This window comes from Maudiozyma barnettii (assembly GCF_903064755.1).
Source record: "Maudiozyma barnettii strain CLIB 1767 genome assembly, contig: KABA2_05, whole genome shotgun sequence".
Lineage (NCBI taxonomy): Eukaryota > Fungi > Ascomycota > Saccharomycetes > Saccharomycetales > Saccharomycetaceae > Maudiozyma > Maudiozyma barnettii.
In genome coordinates, this window is record NW_024545242.1 from 309,494 (window position 1) to 322,715 (window position 13,222).

The following is a 13,222-nucleotide window of genomic DNA, read 5'->3' on the forward strand; positions in this document are numbered from 1 at the left end:
TTTGTTTTGTTTTGTTTTGTTTTGTTTTAGTTTGGTTTTTTTATTGAATATATAATAAGTTTAGCTAAATAGAATATACATATTAAAGGGGGGAAACGAAATACTGATAGACACTTGAACATCTCTGCTCTTTATATACAAGTCATATTTGCCTTATCAAGGTACATTCTTGATTTGAAGGAAACAAAGCATGGTATTGTCCTTTAAGATCGAGATAAGCAACTGTCAAAATACATTGATTAAGTCATTCTTCATCTTTTTTTTTTTTTCATTTTTGGCATTATTTGCAGTCCCTTTGACTTTCCCACAGTTTGGCCCACCACAGTTGTTCGTCCTTTCAAATTGCAAGACAAGGCCATAGTAGGAATACAGACACACAGACAGAGAGAGGCATTAAAATTCTCACCGATCCTCTTTCTCTTTTCCTTTAATGGCAAGCTAATGATCGTTGTTCCATTGGCAAAGACACCAGAGAGTCATTCCATCTATAGTATCCCAATGCAGCACCTACGACTACCGCCAGCATCAACCAACCGTTATAAGTCATGAACACTAGCATCAACATGAACGAGAACCCGACTTGGATCCCGTAATGGATGGTTCTATAGAATTTTTCACGACGTGCAATTTGACTTACACCACTACCATTCGTGGTGGTAGAGACACGATTTGAAGCTGTAGTCTCAGAGGCATATTTAACAAATCTAAACTTGAGGTATTCGTAGTATGTCGCTAAACCAACAACGATAAGACAACTAATGATGAATTGAAGTCTTGTTCTGATATGCCACCAATTGAACACCACACAAGTATCTTTATAAGACCATGTAAATAGCATGTTCATTGAACAGCTGGATTCGTGGTCTCCTTGAGGCATATCACCATGATCCATCATGGCATGATTCATTTTACTGTGATCCATTATTGAATGTATCGAGTTTTAAGGTGGTTTGAGTTGTATGTATATTTATGTAGTTGTTTTGTTCTGCCCCTCCTCCTCCCCCCTCTCTTTTTAAATAAAAACTAGGCAAGGTAAAAAAAAAGAGAAGCGAAGCAAAACTTCAACGAAGTCGGTTTTTTTAATATAGATAGATTGTATCATTTTATTAAAACCTATACATTAGAATTATATAATAATCATAAAGAGGCGTTATATTGAGGTCAAAGAGTTAATAGAAAATAAGATAAAAAGGAAATTAATTTTTCAGCAACTTAAAGAAAAATAAAACCACAGAGGTGCGGATTATTTTCATTCTTTCAGTAACTTAACGAAAAAAAAGTCTTGATATTATCAAATTTATAACTTGAAACCGTGGTGGAAGTTAGCACCAGCGTAAGTGCACTTACCAGCAAGTTCTTCTTCGATTCTCAAGATTTGGTTCAACTTAGCCAATCTTTCGGATCTGGCTGGAGCACCAGTCTTAATTTGACCAGTTCTTAGACCAACAACCAAGTCAGCGATGAAGACATCTTCAGTTTCACCAGATCTGTGGGAAACCATAACACCCCAGTTAGCGGCGTAAGAGTCTTGAGCGGCTTGGATAGATTCGGATAGAGTACCGATTTGGTTAACCTTTAGCAATAGAGCGTCAGCGGCCTTCTTTTCAATGGCGGTAGCAATTCTCTTTGGGTTGGTGACAGTCAAGTCATCAGCAACGATTTGGATACCGGCAGTGGCGTTGAAGTGAGTCCAAGCTTCCCAGTCATCTTCAGCAAATGGATCTTCAATGGAGACAATTGGGTACTTCTTCATTAGAGAGTGGTATAGGTCAGCTAGTTGGACACCGGTTAACCACTTGGATTTGTCGGATTGTGGGTTCTTGAAGTCCAAGTCGTATAGACCGTCCTTGAAGAATTCGGAAGAGGCACAATCTAGACCGATTTGAACCTTACCGTCGTGACCAGCAGCCTTGATAGCATCGACAATCAAGTCTAGAGCTTCTTCAGCAGTTTGAATGTTTGGAGCAACACCACCTTCGTCACCGACGTTACCAGCAGAAGCACCGTATCTCTTCTTGGTTAGAGACTTTAGGTTGTGGTAGACTTCGGAACCGATTCTTAGAGCTTCAGCGAAGGTCTTAGCACCAGTTGGGGCGATCATGAATTCTTGTAGAGCTAGAGCACCACCGGCGTGAGAACCACCGTTCAAGACGTTTAGGAATGGAACTGGTAGAACGTAGTCACCGGTCTTTTGGGCAGAAAGATCGGCCAAATGTTGGTACAATGGGACGTTCTTTTCAGCGGCAGCGGCTCTGGCAGCAGCCAAAGAGACACCTAGGATGGCGTTAGCACCTAGCTTGGACTTGTTTGGAGTACCATCTAGAGCGATCATGAAGTCATCTAGAGCCTTTTGGTTCTTGACATCTAGGTTGGCCTTGATCAAAGCTGGAGCAATGACGTTGTTAACGTTGGCAACAGCCTTTAGGACACCCTTACCTAACCACTTGGATTTGTCTTCATCTCTCATTTCTAGAGCTTCGTGGATACCAGTGGAGGCACCGGATGGGACCATGGCTCTGAATAAACCCTTTTCGGTGGTTAATTCAACTTCGACAGTTGGGTTACCACGGGAGTCGTAGACGGATCTAGCGTAAACTTTAGAAATAGCCATTATGATAGAATTTATATGATAATTTGCTTGGTTTTTTTTAAAATATAAGAGAAGAATAAAAATAAAAAAGAATAAGATTAAGAATTGAGAAGGAAGAAATAAACAACTAAGAAGTAATGAAAGGAATAATAGATTTAAATTAGATTGAGGATAAGTTCATGCTTATATATCAAATTTTCCCAAAAAATAAAAACCAAAAACCAAAAAAAAGAGAGGGAGATATAATTGAGGAATTAAAAATAATCAATTAAAGGAAGAGGGATTCTACTAAATGTTTTCTATAGTGAGAATAGGCAAGAAAAACTTAATTTTACATGCTACCTTAAAAAAATATCCTCAATTGCTATCCTCAATTGCCATCAAACATCATCAAACATCAAACATCAACGTGAACATCATCATATTATTATTGTTGTTGTTGTTGTTATCATAGCAAGTTGTGTCTTTTTAATGTTGCAATGTGCCTCTCTCTGTCTTTGTGCTAAGAAAATAATGCAATGCGACAAAATGAAAATTACTGAAAAATTCACTCGAGTTCGGTTTCTCAGTGTAAGTGGGCAAGCTGCGAGTGTAGTCGGCAGACAACCAACAGAGAGAGAGAGAGAGCCTCTTTGTGTGGGTGGCAGGCATTCACTCAATATACATTATAAGAATTCACGCTTCTTTCAAAGTAATATTGAGTGCGTCAATATGGCTGCTGCTGATAGATGAGAAAACATCACAATACACAATAAGAGAGAGTGGATTTTGTCTGTTTTTAGATATTTCTCTCAGTAATGGAATCAATTGGACCGTCTTGTTCTATCCCTAATTGAACTAGTTGCTGATGGTAATATTTGAGTGTTGAAATTATGTAATTCGTATTTTGTGTTGCGGGCTGCTGCTGCTGCTGCTGCTGCTGCTGGCTTCCGTTCTTGAGGGAGGGGGCTCGTTCGTTCCTTTGTATCTTCTTGTGTGTGTCTTGTCAGTCCTGTTCTGTGGGATTCCTGATTGTTGTTCTGTGGATATCGATTTCTTGCATTGCAAAAGACAAGGAGCGCGTGTCGGCGTGCAGGGTGTTCTGTGGGGTTCCAATGTCAGGCGGTGTCCTGCTCGCAGTGAAAAAAACAACACTAGAGTGAATTTACACGAATTCCTGTATATATAATTAATTACATAAGTATCTGTATACAGGAAGCCCCCCGTCCACAAGGAACAGCAAGTGGGCACGCAGGCGGGCGGGTGTGTGGGTGTGTGTGGCTTCCTCTTCTTCAAGATGTAACACGTTGTCCAATTAAGGCATTTAGTAATCTTTCATTTAACGGCCAACTATTATTATCATTATCGTTAGTATTCATATTATCCAGGTTATTATGTGAATTAATATCTAAACCCTCACAAAATGCAATAAAATGCTGTTTAAACCTAATTTGAATAGTGGTTAAAAATTGATTTAATTGACTTATTATTTCAATTGATTTATCTTCATCGTATGCTTGAATCGTCGTCGTTGTCGCTTTCTTAGCATTACTTCTTTGGGAAAGGTACCGCTCATACAGATTATAATCTAATTGACACAATTTCGATCTGGATGACGCAATAAATTTACAAAAAATTTGAATTATATCAAACATTTGTAATTGAATATCCATTAATTGTAATAAATTATTATTACCCAAAATATTACTTAATCTAATCTCTAATTCATTTTGTAAATCAATTATATTAGTAAATTTCCCATTCATTACATTCGACATCTCTTTATCAATCGATTCTCTTATAATTATCTCATTTAAACATTTAATAAAATGATTCATCTTCATATGAATTATTCTACTACGTCTAATTATCTTATAATGAACATCTGTCGAATAGCCTGTATATCGCCATATTTTGTTCTTATTAATCTCTAACCATATTTCATCTAATAATGTACTATGATATTGAATTAAATGGAAATATCTCGAAACTGTTTGATATTGCGTAATATTCACTCTATTAATAATAACATTAATTGGATAAGGTATGGATACATCAAACGTTAAATAATGTATATTACTCTTTAATTCATTGTTTGTTCTTGTTGCTGTTGTCCCCGTTGTTGTCCCCGTTGTTCCTAAAGATTTATCTTTATTAATATCTTGCAATAATGCATTGGTAAATTTATTAATGTTATTATTATTGTTATTATTGTCATGCCCTATTAATTCATTGAAATTCTCTTCAAATGAATTATATCGTTCATTTTCCTCTAACATGTTTTCTCGAAAGGAATATCTATCATAACTAACACTTAATAACGCCAAAATAATATCATCATTTGTCGTGGTGCCTTCACTAATTTGTAATTGTTTTTCATGTCTTAAAAATTGAACTAATTTATTATTACTCATTTGACGTTGTTCAATATTATGGCGTTTCGTTAATTCATTAAGGTTATTATGTAGTAATCTTTGAAAGATTTGATCATTACAATATCCAAAGAATCGACGTTGTAAACAGATCAAAATCTCTTGAATCCCATAATTACCATAGAATAATTGTAAACTTAAATCATTCGCACGTTGGTACCATCGATCTATATATAATTCAAATTTGGTACCTTCAAACATATCAATTATTGATACAGGAGTCATGATTTCATCTAATTGATTAGGCATAGGTAATTGTGACATTTGTAGACTGGTTCGAGTTAAATTTAAAAGTTTCCCCGTCATCACTATTTTAAATAACAATTCTTTATTATTCCCCATTGAAAATTTTGCCAATAATCCATCTCTCTTAACACAATATTGAGTTAACCATATCCGTTCATATTCAATAGGATTATTGATCACACCTTTGAAATGCTTCATAGTATCATTGATCATAAATTCATCATGTGGATCATTCAATATACCTTGTGTCATCCATTGATGTAACGTATCACAATAAGATCCACTGATGGCTTCCAATAATTGTTTCATGAATTGAACTGCATGGAGATCTCCAAGACAATCGTTTATCACAGAGACAATCACATTGATGATGACTCCACCTTTAGCCACAGGAAAATAGTCTCCGTCGATAAACACTGAGTATTTGTCCTCCAAAGTGTTATCCTCATTGCGCATGTTGTCAGTGGTAGAAGTTGTTGGATTTGTAGTCTCGTTGTTGATCCCTCTTAACTCAGCTAATAGGTTGGAAAACTTGATCTTATCTGGGTCAATCTTACTTCTCATATCCATCTCTTGATCAATTTTATTTTTTATATGATACAGGATTTGCATCTCTTGATGCAATTTACTATTATTCACAATCTGTTTAAATTCTCTTAATGAAAAACGACCTTTCTCCATGAATTTAGATTCTAATTCATCCAATATAAACTTCAAATAGACGTCATTCAAATAACTTCTAAGCTCAAAACCAAGACGTTGTAATACAATACCATATCGGTCCCCAGACCATTGTTCACTAGCCTTTCTTAACATGATGTAATATTTACCTAGATTCACAATCTTACTACAAAACGATTTCAATGATGCATCCATCCTTTTCACTAATCGGAACTGTGGTTCTTCACCACTATGAGGATCATAATCCTTATTGAACCGGATATAGATCCCTCCAATACCTCGCATGACACATAGTAAATCATAGACAACTAGAGCCTCTTGTGTTCTAATGTCTGGTAGTTCATTTATTGGGGAACTTTTCAATTTGGGACTGATATGGGAAAATGGTTCGTAATTGACTATCCGTGTTAGAATAGGATCTGTAGTTTTAGTTTCCTCTAGTAGAACTACATCTTCAACTTCTCGTACTTCCATAATGGCTTGGACTATTCGTTGAGTTTGTCAATGACGAGAGTGTATAACAATTTCAATGTTCCTGTAATTTCGTGATTATTTTCCTAAAATATTATATATTTCTATGGTTACGTAATTCAAGATATTCCATTATATCCATATGCAGATTCAATTCCCTTGTTTTGTTTTGTTTTGTTTTTATTTTTGCTTTGTTTACAAGTCATCTCAAAGTTTACAATACTAAACGCGCTCCATAATAGAATTTCGTGTCGGTTGAAACCACATTTCGTTCATAATGATGTTATATAGAGATAATAAGGCATATAATGATAAATAGATGAATTCATTAGAGTATTACCAAGTTTTTGTTATTACATTGATAGTTAATCGTAGACATAAGTTATAAAATATATAGTATGTAAAAAAAGTGGCCTAAAAGACTGATATTTGATTTATTTGTTTTTTGCAACATTAATATTGTCACTATCGATTTTATGTTTACTAGAGGAGTACTAATATTAGGTTTTATAATCCATTACAAACGTAAATAAATATATATCTTTCAATAAAAATTAGGAAATTTTTTTATATCTCTTCTATTTCCGAGTCATCTAAGATCCAGTTATCCATTTCTTTCTCCAAATTATCAATTTCCATCTTCACTTGTCTCAATCCACTTAGAGTATCTATATAATCTACGTCATTTAAGGATTGTTTAACAAACTCCCATTGATCCGTTCGATAAGTCTCTATAATTTTCTCAGAACATGCTGAACAATATTCATATGCTGGGGTCTTCAACTTCACAGAATTAAAAGAATGCAAAAACCCACGTATTTGATGAGGAATTTCACCTAGAATTGTTTCTTCTTGTGCTGATGCATCTACACCATTTTTACTATGAAGTAATGAAACCAGTAACTCCACAGCTTGTGATGCAGCTAACATAGCAATGCCTGGTCTTGTCACAGTACACATTTGATCTAATGTCTTATCAGTAAGACTGTCTCTGGGTACTACAACGTCTTGACAGAAATAACACCCTAATCTTTGCTTCACTTTACCATGATAGTTCCCATGTCTCATAACTAAATAACTATCAAACCCTAATGCGGCGTTTATGATAATCTTATGGTGGATATTCCCAAGAATTGTAGGCAACCACCTTGTTTCCCTAGAGTCCATCAGGAGAAATATTGCATCATGGCTTTTAAACAAATTAACCAGAGTTTCATAATCCTGTCTTTCACTTATTTCATCCAGAACGCTATGACCAATCATTGGTATACTCAACGAGATCCCTTTAGCATTTACTAATGGAAATATCTTCTTCAATGCTTTAGCGGCAGTTTCTGCTTTGGGTTTCCCACAATCACTAAATTCAAATAATGGCTGACGAACAGGATTTGAATATGATACAGTACCATTATCAACTAAGGTTATATTTCTAACCCCCCATGCTAATAATGCCCTTGAAACATAACACCCTAAAGTTCCAGCTCCCAGTATTAGTACTTTTGTATTTTTTATAATATCTAAATCGATTTCTGGAGATACTCTCCATTTCATCAATTTAAGATTTAAATCTACCGACTGTTCGGCTATAACTAAGGGGTCTATTAGAGAACTTAAGTCCATTAAACGTGGTGCTAATTTCCCTTGCGTGCTTCTTTCCCACCCAGTTACTTTAAGTAAGTCAGCATCACCTTCAATCTCTGATGTTTGCTGTAGATTATATTTCTGTCCGAAACTCTTATCATAAGGTCTTATGAAATATACTGTTACTGTTTCAGCTAATGGGTTAAGGGTCTTATAAATAGTCAGGAAATTTTTGGTTAATGTTGATGGAACTCCCTCCATATTACTCAAATCTCGCAAACATAGAATATTTGAATCTTTCCATGTGATTGAACTATAAGGTTGAATTGTGCTATCATTGTCAATAACACAAACCCATTGATCCATATGTTTGGAAAACCACTCTTTAATATCGTCACAATGGTCTACGGTCGTGATAGCGTCCCCATTGGTATGAATATTTAGACCTACCAAGGAAAAAGATGGTACGCATACCCAATAGTAAAACTTGTATTTCTTCAAATCTGCAAAACTAATAATACTAAAACTGACACATTTATTAATATCGTTAACACCTTGTTCAAATAATTCTTTCCCCCTTTCATTGAGGAACGCCATTTTATCTAAATTTTTAAACTGTTCTAATACATTGAAATTATAGATGGCACCCTTTATTGGGATACCACCCTCATCCTGCTCCCAATTGCTCTCTTTAAAACATTGTTTACTTAGGAAAAGATGAGACTTGTTGCTGCTCTGTAATGTAGACTGAATATCAATCCTCGCATACAAAGGTATGCTATCAACGTTCAATTGAGCAACATTCAGTTTAATATCGGAAAATTCCTTGAAAAAAGTTGTATCTATAAAAGATTGTAAAGGTGCTACATATTTTGACATTGTCACGCACTTGATATAATGATTGAAACTTGCCTGTCCTTATTTTTGATCCATTTTCCTTCCATGAAGAGGGTTCTCCAAGTGATGATCCCTTTAGTAATGTCCTTGCCTTGTTCTATATATATATATATGCTGTGGCTATTGAGAGGCGCAACGCGATACACATAAATTGACCCTCAGAGGTACAATATACGATTTCGGACCTTTTCCAAATGAGTATCAAACAGATAAGACAACACAAACATGTTAAAAAGAGTAATATCTAAGGGGGTTTAATGTATTTTAATATTTAATAATGTACAATATACACGGGCTTTTATTAGTCAAATAAAAATATATAAGAAACATGATGCAGAAATGTGGAAGTTAAGAAAAATATGGGGGTGTTTACTCTTCCATCGGCGTATCTTCCAAAGTCATATCGTCTAATTCATCTAGTAACTCATCAATATTAATCTCTGGAGAGTTATCGACTTCTTCTTGTGCAGGTTCAATTTGTGCAGCTGCTGGTTTTTGACTCTTGTACATGTTAATGTTTTGTCTCAATTCTTCATCTTCTTCTAATTCTTGTAAGAACAATTCATAATCCTTCTCAGCACGTTCCACTTCTTGCTTTTGAGCTCTAGCACCATAGTCTTGAGAAGCTTCGATATCTTTATGTTCTCTAGCCATTCTCTTAAGTTTCCAGTTTCTGTTCTTCTTTGTTCTTCTTTGGTAATGTTTCTTGACCAAGATAACATCTGGCACATAGTCACTTTGGAGACTGTCAAACATTGGAGAGTTATAATTAGAGTTCGCAATAAAGTAACCCATGACCACATCACCGGCATGTAGCACAGCACCAAGGTGAGATTTGATGTAGTATACTTGATCATTTACACCTAAATCTGTTGATCTTGCAATTGTAATGTCCGCAAGAACTTTATTACCTCGACTGAAACCAGTAGATTCGACATCCAATACAATAAACTCGACTAATTGTGAAATTTCGGCTAAGGATGGGAATGCATCCCTCCAGTAAACACTGGCTGAAATATCTGCTGTCTGTAAAGTACATGGATCCAAAAACTGGATACTGTTGGAAATTTTGTTACAAAGGACTAATCTGGAGATGTTACCTAAATGGGAAGCTAACTTCTTTGGTAAAACCACCAAATCATCTCTACAGATAGGGGCAATCTCCACAGAGAAAGAAAACTTGTAAGTTGATGAACCTGTGTGTGTATCTTGAGATATTAGTTCTTCAGATTTCTTGTATTTAATTGGAACAACAGCTTCCAAGAAATCGATCATCTTGGCCGCATGGTTCTTTTGAGCATAGAAGAAATCCAAACCGTCTCTAGACTCGGTGATGGAGATAGTATCAACGTGTGCATTGTGCTTCAAAATTAATTGTTCCAAGTACAAAAAGGTTCTCTTATGAGGAACTTTTTGTCTGATTTGAACGGTAGCTCTCCAGGTGTTTGTTGTGTAAGATCTAGCACAATCAGGACATTGCATAGCAATGACAATGTACTCGACTTCAAAAGTTTGTTGAATAATGGTGTTGGCCATGGCTTCACCTTGAACGGTTAGCTTGACTCTAATACGTCTGGAGTGGGGTTCAGTCCAAATAAACGATGCGTCCACTAATCTGACTTTACTCAAACCTTTTAAACGACGTAGACATATAGCCAAAAGTTCTCTGGACTCAAGATCAGCTTTAATCCATGTGGTTGGAGGTTGTAAAAATCTTTCACAATTTCTACAGAAGGAAATGTTGGCTTCTCTTGGTATACCTTCTGTGATATCAACTGTCAACTTGATACAGTCGTAACACATAACCAAACCTGCAGAACCATCTATTGGTGTACCACAGTTGCAACACAGAACAGTGGCTCCCATTTGCTGTTGTTGCTGTTGCTGCATCATCTCGTTTTGATTCTGGTAGTGAATGTGATTGTGTTGATCCATTGCGACTTGATGTAGATAATTATATTGTAGTTCCTGTTCTACTTTTTGCCAAAAACACAAATGAAGTTTTTAAAATGCTGAATAGAAGTCAATTTCAATACAACGATACTGGTAAAAGTAACTATCTAGTAGTATTAAATACATTTAGGTGGTCTTTAATGTGCAAAAATTAATTCGATGACCAGAATTTTCATTTCCATTCGGTATGCGATGAGCTCTGAAAATTTTCACACCGCCAAAAAAATAGAATAGAAAAAAGAGAGAAAGAGTACGTGACGATTCTTCATACTCTCTGTATAGCGACAAGACTACCGGGGTTGGTCCCTATTTCTATTTGATTGCTAACCGAGTACTGATCAACTTGAGATTCAAACTGTTTTTTATTATAGAAGGAGTTTAGAATGGTGGTATTGCAGTTCAATATATAATCTGTTATTTTGTTATTTTGTTATTTACATGTCTAAGAAATTATCTACGTATTGTTCTTTGCGCACCTGGCCATCTTATCTACAAGAACGTCAATGTTTTCTTCGTTTAGTGCACTGATAGGGATGCTATCCCAAGCTTGTAACTCTGCAAATTTTTGAATTTTTAAATATTTTTCCATTGATGCAGGATTATTCGCATCAATGTCTGCTTTATTACAGACAACAAGTATATTCTTGGTCCGTACTTTTTCTAATCCACCGACTTCATTGATTAATATCTTTAAAGTCCCCAAAGGATCTGGGTCGTTTAAACCGATGACAAAGACCCAGCCTTTAGACCTCTCGATATGTTTCAGAAATTCTAGACCCATACCTCTATCCAAATGGGCACCTTCGATAATACCTGGAATATCTGCCACTGTGAATGTCTTTTCTCCTGGTCCTCGCATGATCGTCCCTATGGTAGGACGTAACGTAGTAAACTCCCAACTTCCTATTCTTGGGGTAGCATTGGATATCTTGTTAAGAATGGTAGATTTACCTGCGTTGGGGAACCCGACTAATCCCAAGTCAGCAATAGATTTCAATTCAAACATGAAATAACTTTCAAGACTTTTACGACCAATTTTGGCAAACCGTGGGTTACGAATGACACTAGTTAAGAAATGCATATTCCCTAACCCACCTTTACCACCTTCTAGTAAACACACTGGCTTATCAGTGACCTCATCTAGATCAATACCGTATAATGGAATCTTGTCGTTTGAAACTTCCTCAACATCCAAACTTCTATCGTATCGTGCAACATTACGATTTAATTTCTTAAACCAATCCTTTATTTCATGGTAATCTTTTGTCTTATCCTTAAATAACCAGCCTTCCCCAGTTTCGTACTGCTCCCTAAATAACTGTATATATTTTGGTCTTTGATCTTCTTTCGACCGTCCATAACAATCAATATCGATTTTATTATCTTGTAGTATATCTTTTAATGGCTTGTTGATGTTGCTCTTCATTTCTGAGTCGACTAACGTCCTCACAGACTTAGGATCCATACACCAACGAACAACAGTCCCCTTCGGAACAGTGATCAAAATGTTTTTACCACGACTACCATCCAATTGGGTCGAAGCACCTGCTTGTCCATCACCAGCAATATATTTTGTCTTCAATTTTGATAGGGAATTCATACCTTCGACTGCCTGTACGTATACAGAACCACCGCCACCACCATCACCACCATCTGGAGGCCCTACCCTTCTGTTTGCATCTCTCAGGAACGACACACATCCAGTACCACCATTACCACTCCTACATTGAATAATCCTTACATCTACAAAGTTTCCCTGTGTATGATTATGCTTACTATATTGTCGTAGGTAATTTATTGATGTGAAATTTGCAATTGGGGATTGAACCTTTATGTATTTAGTTTCAGGTGGAGTGGAAATAATCTTTATTGGGAAACGTTCATTCTTCGTAACATGCTTGTCGAATATCGAATTCTTAGTCTCTACATTAGCATCATGGCTTAATTCTGCATTGTCATCTAAAGTACCCAACCATTCTTCATTTTCCAATAAAGTTGGTGCATTATCTGGAATGCTAGTTGACTTAAGTCTGATAAATGGAGTTCGTAGTTTACTGATCCGCCTGAGATTGATCATTACGAGATAATAACTACAGATATCGTTTCGTCTTGTTTTGACTTATTTTACTCTTGGAGTTGTTGGCATCGCAATCCTCTGTGCTCTTTTTTTTCAGTAGTTGATATATTCCTTAATTATTGAGGAAGACAAGAAAAAAGAACCCTTTGAGAGTGTTAAATACGATGCAAAATACATTACTTCAAGCAAACACCAAATTCCTTCAGACTTCACACATTTATATATTCCCTATATCATTAAAGTTAATTATTTGTACTAAACTCTACAATTTTATAAAAATCTATGCACGTTTCTTTAATTAGTTAAATGAGACGT

The 13,222-nt window shown here is 35.8% G+C and overlaps 6 protein-coding genes across 6 annotated transcripts; all 6 read right to left on the reverse strand.

Annotated features, from left to right (window-relative positions):
- Positions 1–427: 427 nt before the first annotated feature.
- On the reverse strand, positions 428–922 carry CTR2 (low-affinity Cu transporter; the record flags this gene model as incomplete). Its single annotated transcript, XM_041550777.1, has 1 exon — positions 428–922. One exon carries the CDS (start codon positions 920–922, stop codon positions 428–430), a length of 495 nt encoding a protein of 164 aa, XP_041406711.1.
- Positions 923–1,297: 375 nt separating this feature from the next.
- ENO2 (phosphopyruvate hydratase ENO2) lies at positions 1,298–2,611 on the reverse strand (the record flags this gene model as incomplete). The annotated part of the gene is made up of 1 exon (XM_041550778.1): positions 1,298–2,611. The coding sequence occupies one exon, from the start codon at positions 2,609–2,611 to the stop codon at positions 1,298–1,300; it is 1,314 nt and encodes a 437-aa protein (XP_041406712.1).
- Positions 2,612–3,861: 1,250 nt separating this feature from the next.
- SPC97 (Spc97p) lies at positions 3,862–6,402 on the reverse strand (the record flags this gene model as incomplete). Its single annotated transcript, XM_041550779.1, has 1 exon — positions 3,862–6,402. One exon carries the CDS (start codon positions 6,400–6,402, stop codon positions 3,862–3,864), a length of 2,541 nt encoding a protein of 846 aa, XP_041406713.1.
- Positions 6,403–6,966: 564 nt separating this feature from the next.
- ATG7 (Atg7p) lies at positions 6,967–8,859 on the reverse strand (the record flags this gene model as incomplete). The annotated part of the gene is made up of 1 exon (XM_041550780.1): positions 6,967–8,859. One exon carries the CDS (start codon positions 8,857–8,859, stop codon positions 6,967–6,969), a length of 1,893 nt encoding a protein of 630 aa, XP_041406714.1.
- Positions 8,860–9,246: 387 nt separating this feature from the next.
- On the reverse strand, positions 9,247–10,812 carry NMD3 (ribosome-binding protein NMD3; the record flags this gene model as incomplete). Its single annotated transcript, XM_041550781.1, has 1 exon — positions 9,247–10,812. The coding sequence occupies one exon, from the start codon at positions 10,810–10,812 to the stop codon at positions 9,247–9,249; it is 1,566 nt and encodes a 521-aa protein (XP_041406715.1).
- Positions 10,813–11,284: 472 nt separating this feature from the next.
- Positions 11,285–12,907, reverse strand: MTG2 (putative GTPase MTG2; the record flags this gene model as incomplete). Its single annotated transcript, XM_041550782.1, has 1 exon — positions 11,285–12,907. One exon carries the CDS (start codon positions 12,905–12,907, stop codon positions 11,285–11,287), a length of 1,623 nt encoding a protein of 540 aa, XP_041406716.1.
- Between the last annotated feature and the right edge of the window lie 315 nt (positions 12,908–13,222).